The 7,864-nt window shown below is 44.7% G+C and overlaps 1 protein-coding gene across 1 annotated transcript in view; it reads right to left on the bottom strand.

The window, feature by feature from the left end:
- Positions 1 to 1,456: 1,456 nt before the first annotated feature.
- LOC120383987 (butyrophilin subfamily 1 member A1-like) overlaps positions 1,457 to 7,864 on the bottom strand; it is a 29,355-nt gene continuing 22,947 nt past the window's right edge. The window contains exons 7-9 of the mRNA XM_039502322.1: positions 6,996 to 7,016; positions 5,132 to 5,158; positions 1,457 to 2,219 (exon numbers count right to left, since the gene is read on the bottom strand). Coding sequence (XP_039358256.1) covers positions 1,696 to 2,219; positions 5,132 to 5,158; positions 6,996 to 7,016 — 572 coding nt within the window. The 3' untranslated portion in view covers positions 1,457 to 1,695. The remainder of the gene's footprint in view (positions 2,220 to 5,131; positions 5,159 to 6,995; positions 7,017 to 7,864) is intronic.

Genomic DNA, 7,864 nt, shown 5'->3' with positions numbered 1-7,864 from the left:
TGCACAGCCACCCCCCACCCCATAGCGCTGCTTTAACACGTTATATCCAAATTCATGTTATATCGGGTCACATATCGGGATATAGATATTCAAGCCTGTCTGCCCTGTGTATTCTTATCACTTCACTAGTTATAGAGGTACAAAAGAAAGACAATGATTTTGTTGGTGACACCGGGCATTAACAGAAGGATGGAAAACGACAGTGCTAACAAAGCATCCCTGTATCAGGCCTGAGTGAAGAAAAGTAAGCTTGCTTGCCCAAACCGCTGCCATGTTTAAACTGTAATTAACCCCACAGGCCAGATGGGAAGAATGGAATGTATAACAGCTAGTTCAACCCTGGTACCACCGGGAGATAAGGGGGGCCCCTGCTTGCACCTGGTTTAGGAGGTAGAGTAATAATTCAAACAGTGAGACAAGATAAAGGTTCAAAAGTAGGCACTAACGAGATGATGTATTTTCTGCCAAGTATGATTTAACCTGTTTAGAGTAATTGCTACTTTATAATGTATCTGCTATATGGGAACTAGAAGGGAGGGAAGGGGGGGGGAAGGGGGGAGCTGGGCAGTGGGGGTAATAGAGATGCTTAGCTGAAATCATGTATAAAGAGAGAGCTGCTTGTATGGAGTGTGCTTGATTTGAGACCTGTGTGTCTCCGAGCATCCTGCTTTGAGATCTCAAATAAACCTTTGTTTGCTTCTCCACCTTGGTGTGTTTATTGGAAGCGAAGCACACCGGGCAACGAACCACTGTTGCTGTCGCCTCGGGCCTTTGTGCCGGCAACAATTTTGATTCTATCTCTGTAAGGGCCTTCTCTCACTGTGACAGTCTGAGGCCCTGTTTAGTCATATTGAAATAAGGCAATCTGGGGCTGTTAGGAAGGTGATCCGATCTATCACCTTCAGAGAAAGGGAAGCGCCTAGAAGATGTAAAAGGAAACTTAAAGTTTCATAGCATCCTGTCTGGCAAGAACTCACTTATCAATAGACACAGCTGGAGAACCCTTATGTCTGTAGAGATGTAGTTGTGAAATCCTCACTTCTGTAGTGTTTTGTATGTTTATTTGCATGGTCTCTGTCTGGTTCTGTGATTGTTTCTGTCTGCTGTATAATTAATTTTGTTGGCTGTAAACCAATTAAGGTGGTGGGATATAATTGGTTAAATAACCATGTTACAATATGTTAGGATTGGTTAATTAAATTTCAGTAAAATGATTGGTTAAGGTATCGCTAAGCAAAACTCAACTTTTACTATATAGTCTGCAGTCACTCAGGAAGTAAGGGTGGGGTTGGGGGAATTGGGATCATGTCTTGCTAAAGGGAGAAATGGGAACAGGGGATGGGAACAGGGACACAGGCAAGGCTCTGTGGTGTCAGAGCTGGGAAGGGGGACACTAAGGAAGGAAACTAGAATCATGCTTGCTGGAAGTTCACCCCAATAAACATCGAATTGTTTGTGCCTTTGGATTTCGGGTATTGTTGCTCTCTGTTCATGCGAGAAGGACCAAGGAAGTGAGGTGGTGAAGGAATAAGCCCCCTAACAGGGGTAGAGGTGTATTTCAAAATTTCTTCATTTACAGGGAATTAGTATGAAGTTCAAGAGGAGCTCTGAGTGATCTTTATAAACTGAATGAAAGATCGCCTAAGTTGATGAGAACATGTTTGAGTGAGTCCGAGTGGAATAACGTACCCTTTCTCATGGACACAGTCTGAGCTGGGCTCCTGCACCCCCAACTCGGAAGAAAGGGAAGATTTTCTCACCAGCGAAAGAGGCCGAGTGGAAAGCATAGAACGGTTTCACATTATCAGCATCAAAAAATTCCACTAGCCCCTCGTCGTAGTCCAAAGAAACCCGAATCTTCTCAGGTTTCCTACTTAGGGAGAGGCCTGTCATAGGGCTACTGAGAGCCCAGAACCGACCCCACCACTGTCGCTCTACAGCCCAGATCCCCTCCTCAGGTTTAAGGCTCACTACTCCTTCCTTCCTCCTCACAGACTCTCTGGCCACCCCCACAGCCCAGCCTCCTTTGCTCCCAACATCCACACCCCAATAATGTCTCCCAGAGGTGAATCCCTCAGAGGCCAGCACACAGGGAGAATAATGAAATCCCTCATGGTTGGCGAGCAGCTTCTCATCTGTGCCTTCCAGTCTGACTCTTTTCCGATCCTCCGACAACCTGAGGTAGGGATTTGCTGCGTCTGGATCCAGGGTCACCCTCTCTGGAGAGAGTAAGAGAATCAGAGTGTTAGAGACAGAGCTCAGTCCTGGGGAGAGGGTTTGATCGTGTCAGTTACAGAAGCTGTCCCAGCTGGAGAGTGAATCAATTTCTCTCCTTTCTCTTGATTGTATATCTGAGAGAGGAAGGATGGCTGGATGATGAACAGATTTTAATTAATATTTTTAAATGATCACAAATGTTATCCAATCTTTTCATTTGCCAAAAAACAATTTTTGGATACATTAAAAAAAAACAACAATTTTGAGCATTTTTTAAAATAAAAAACATGAAAAAAAATCCTCATAAAATCCTAAAAAGAAAAATGTTAAATACTTCAAAAGGAAAGCATTTTAAAAACATATTTTGCAAAACTTTTTTTCCCTCTTCCATTTTCCAACCAGGATAGATCTGCCACTGTTCACACTTCTGCTTTCTCTGAAGCTGAGCTCAGGGATCATGGCTGGATCCCCTCAGGTAAGAGCAGGGGAAAGAACAATAAGATAATGCTGGGGAGGGAAAGAGAGAGAGAGAGAGAGAGAGAGAGGGGGTGTGTGTGTGTGGTCGGTCCTGAATTAAGACGAAAAAAGAACCAAAGACCTCCTTAAAGCCAGTGGGTGGGCTGAGCTCACTGTTACCATCCATGGGAGGTGCAATCAAGCCCCTTTATGTAGTAAGAACATCTGGAAACAAGGAAGGCCAGAAATGTAGGACAGAGCTAAGTTTCATGGTGTGAGGGGTTTCCTTTGTGGCAGATGTAGGGGCTAGGGGTTTGGGTTTGCAGTGTGTGTATTACAGGGAGAAAGCCAGAGATGCAGTTGTGAGAGTGACCCTGAGAGGAAGCAGAGAGACCAGAGCCCCCCATTCCACCAAGGGACACTCAGCATTACAACACCGAACTTTTAGGCACATAGGAAATCACTGTGAAAACAATGGGAACCCCAAATTCTGAGTGAGGCGCCCAGGCTTCCTAGGTGAATGGGGAAAGAGAGGCCCCTAAAGCTACATCGATATTGCAGGGTACGTGTACCCACACGCTGCAGGGAAAAGCAGGCTGTATCGACCCTGTGGTGTGTAGCTACACATTTCAGTGAAAGGCTCTGGCAGGGTGGGAGCAACGGGGAAAGGCTCTGGCAGTGGAGAGCTGTCGGCGACTTCTCACTTCCTTCCCCCACCAGAGCCTTTCCCCACTGCTTGAGTCTTCCCTTGTGGTGGGGAAAGGCTCCAGCAGCTCCTTACAGAGGTGAAAGGCTCTGGCAGCGGGGAAGGTTTTGCTTGGGCATGTAGAGAGCCGTGTAGGGTACACAGCCCGCAGGGCACATGGGTGTCTTTACTTGCCTAAGCTGCGCCTCACCGTCTACATCTGCTATTTATACCCGTGCTAGGGGTGTGTGTAGCATAAGCACGGCCACAAGAATACTGTGCAGGGTAGATGCACTTTAAGGAGGGGATTCACAAAAGCCAGCACGCTAGACAGGGAGCTGCCTAAACTAACTCGTGGGAGGGGCACGTGCTAAGCCCCACCCCGCTCATGCCTAAGTCTGGACAGCTGCTTGTGATCCATGAACCTGGGGGATGCAGGCAGCTGAATGCCTGTCCTGCCTGAGCTGGTAGATGTGCTCGGAGGCTGACTAGTTCTACACAAAACAGTGGGGGTGAGGAAAAACGCACATTCCCTTATAGCCTTTAGTCCAGTGATTAGGGTGTTCACCTGGGCTCTAGGAGACCCCTAACTCTGCCTGCTCAAGAGAAGGGAATAAAACAGGGATCTCCCGTCTCTCAGGTAAGTGCTCCGGCCAACCGTGCAGGAACCCCAGGGAGTGGAGGGCATGGGAGGACATCAAGCTCGCCTCTTTCTGTGGTCCCGCCCTTGCTCCTCCTCTTTCCCTTGTGGCCCCACCCCTCTCCATGGCCCTGCCCCTGCTCCACCTCTTCCCCGGGCCCTGCGCCTCTTGCTTCTCCTCTTTCCCTTGTGGCCCCACCCCTCTCCGTGGCCCCAAGTCCCTGCTCCTTCTCTTCCCCCTGTGGCCCCGCACCTCTCTGTTGCCCCCACTCCCTGTTTCTCCTCTTCCCCCAAAGTCCCACCCCCATGCCACCAGAGATGGGCCATTATAAGAGCTCCCTATGGAGCCTGAGCCGCTGTGGGTGAGTACCCTAAGCACTGGCTACACTGAGTACAGTGGCCTCTGAGCCTGCCTACCAGACTGGGCCCCACAGACAAAATAGGCCGTCGTCCCTGGCTTCTGGCTCGCATGGAGGTTTGGGGGGGGAGATAGGCACCTGATGCCTAGAGGGAGGCAATGGTGTGCCTGCCCAGAGGCAGAAACGTAGGCCCTTGGTGCCTACATTTCTACACTGAAAGTCCCTGAGTTGAGACACCTCCATTCAGGTGGCAGCCAGGCAGGGGTTTTGTGGATCCCAGTGATGCCTTAAACTGAGAATTAGGTGCCTTAGTCTGGGTTTGTGAATCTGGGCCAGAACTCCCTGGGCACGCAGCTTGCTGGTGTGCCAGACCAAGGGATTTCTGAGCCAGGAAACTGCCTGCACCAAAATGGCTGATGAAATTCAATACTGATAGATGCAAAGTACTGCACACGGGAAAACGTAATCCCAGTGAAATGTTGGGTTCTAAATTACCTGTTGCCACTCAAGATAGAGACCTTGGAGTCATTGTGGATAATTCTCTGACATAGGGTTGCTAACCCTCCAGGATTTCCCTGGATTCTCCAGGAATTAAAGTTTCATCTTTAATTAAAGATTATGTCATGTGATGAAATCTCCAGAAATACGTCCAACCAAAATGGACTCTGAAAAACTTCTGCTCGGTGTGCAGCAACAGCCAAAAAAGCGAAAAAAATGTTAGGAACCCTTCAGGGGATGGGATTTGGGCTTTGATAAAATATGAACATTTATTACCTGCTTCTGTAAGGCAGTCTCTCCACCCTGCAATCAAGAAGAAGAAATGAGAACTCCTCTGAATGAACACTGAATTAGGAGGCAGCGATATTATACAGAATGAAATGTGGGGAGTGGAAAGGGGGAAACAGTTATAAGTAAATCTGGTCAAAAATGTGTTTGAACATTTTTCCTGCGAAAAATAAATATTGAATTGAAATGGTAATTTGTGGAGGAAAAATGATGATTGTTATGGTGAAAAAAAACCCTACTTTTTCTGTGGGGAAATGTTACAAAAATATGTAAATCAACATTTAGAAATGAGACAATTTGTGTTTCCATTTCAAATTAAAATATCAGTTTTCAGATAATTTTTCCGTTTAAACAAACAAAACCTTCCTTTGCGCTGAAATGTCAATTTAAAATGACAATTTTCATTTTTTAAATCTTTTTGGTTCCATTATAATTTATTTTTTTTTGGAAACTAATTTTCAAAGAGCAAAAATGTCCAGCACATCTTCCAAACATCTCTAGTTATAAGTTCTAGTAAAAAAAGTTACCATGAAATAATGTCAGAAATACATATACAGTACATGAGCAGTTCTCTTTCAAAGGCTACACATTTAATACTAGTTTACAGAAGTTTCCAATAACTAATATTTATTTCTATATTATCATCATACTTAGCCGGGAGATAACTTTAGTGTATCTTTAAAAACAAACAAACAACCCCTTTTATTAAAGGTCTAATACTTCGCTCACTGATGTCCATGGAAAATCCTCAATTGTATCCTATGGATCCAATTCCAAATCTCACGAGAAAGAAGGGAAAAGACCCTGGCTTTGTATCCAGCCCAGTTGGAGCAGGTCCAAATCCATTATGATTATTTCCAAAGATTTGAAATAACAGGAAATAAAGTTACTAATATTACTATTTTGATAACATGCTTTAAGCATTTATTGTATCTTTGAGTTCTAGAAGTATAAACTTTCCATCTACAGTGCCTCATGTCCTTAGAAGGTAAACGTTCAAGCACATGCAAAATTTTGGCATACGCTTACGTCCCAATTGCCCTCAGTGGGACAAGAACACCTGCCTAAAGTTAAGCATGGGGTTAAGGGCGGCCCTAAATAGGGAGACACTTAAATACTTGCATAAAACTTTGCTGAATCAGGCCCTTAGATGTTCCCTTCATTGTATATGTTAAATCTCATGCCTTTATTCTATTAGATTGTCAGTACCAAGTTTAACATAACATAAGAACATAAGAAAGGCTGTACCGGGTCAGACCAAAGGTCCATCTAGCCCAGTATCTGTCTACCGACAGTGGCCAATGCCAGGTGCCCCAGAGGGAGTGAATCTAACAGGCAATGATCAAGTGATCTCTCTCCTGCCATCCATCTCCATCCTCTGACAAACAGAGACTAGGGACACCATTCTTACCCATTCTGGCTAATAGCCATTTATGGACTTAGCCACTATGAATTTATCCAGTCCCCTTTTAAACATTGTTATAGTCCTAGCCTTCACAACCTCCTCAGGTAAGGAGTTCCACAAGTTGACTGTGCGCTGCGTGAAGAAGAACTTCCTTTTATTTGTTTTAAACCTGCTGCCTATTAATTTCATTTGGTGACCCCTAGTTCTTGTATTAGGCTGATGGGTCATTTCTATTCAATATTCATGGTTTTAGTCACATAAAAAAAAGTTGTAAGTTTTCTTTCAATGTGAAATTCCACATATTTAATATTAACCCACCCTGCAACACCCCTTAAAATTAAATTAAAAACCAAATGAAATTAAAACCCCCCAAAACAAGCAACATCCCCCCAAACAAGGATACAGCTGTGTGCAAAAGACTGTGAAAGGAGAAGGAATAACACTTACTACGTTCTGCAGCCTTCTTCTCTAAAAAAAAAAAAAGCAGAAATAAATACATTATTATTATTATTACATTTCTTTTCCCCAGGGATACACAGTAAAACAAGGCTCTGCAACCTTTCAGAAGTGCTGTGCCGAGTCTTCATTTATTCACTCTAATTAAAGGTTTCGTGTGCCAGTAATACATTTTAGCGTTTTTAGAAGGTCTCTTTCTCTAAATCTATAATATGTAACTAAACTATTGTTGTATGTAAAGTAAATAAGGTTTTTAAAATGTTTAAGAAGCCTCATTTAAAATTAAATTAAAATGCAGAGCCCTCCGGACCAGTGGCCAGGACCTGGGCAGTGTGAGTGTCACTGAAAATCAGCTTGTGTGCCACCTTCGGCACACGTGCCATAGGTTGCCTACCCCTGCAGTAAAAAGACTATGCCCTTTATGGTCAAAAATTTACCCATGAGTTTTCAAACCTCCCCCAGGGACTGCACTGGGGTACACTGGCAGAGTGGCCAAATAAGGTGTCTGTGCGTTCACTATATGCAAGATAAAGTGACTCTGCTCTGAATGCAAATAGGCATGTGCAAAAGACCCAGAATGGGGTCCCAGATCTCTTGGCTCCAGGCCCCACAAAACCGGTGCACAGTGAAAATGGTCATTGTTTGGGTTCCTGAGTTTTAACATGCCCAGCATGGCACACCCTGTGCCTGATTTTCAGAAGAGCTCAGCATCTACAGTAACCTTTGACTTCAGCTGGAATTGAGATTCCTCAGATCTTAAAACCAGGCTCCAGGAGTCTCAGGGTACGTCTTCATTGCAGAGTTAACTTGAATGATTGGCACTTGGGTCTGAGCATCTAGGTTAGCCTAGGCCAGGTCTG

The sequence above is a fragment of the Mauremys reevesii genome, linkage group 15 (genome assembly GCF_016161935.1).
Source record: "Mauremys reevesii isolate NIE-2019 linkage group 15, ASM1616193v1, whole genome shotgun sequence".
NCBI classification, from domain to species: Eukaryota; Metazoa; Chordata; order Testudines; family Geoemydidae; genus Mauremys; species Mauremys reevesii.
Note: the sequence above shows the minus strand (reverse complement) of the source record. Positions and strands in the feature narration are given on the sequence as shown.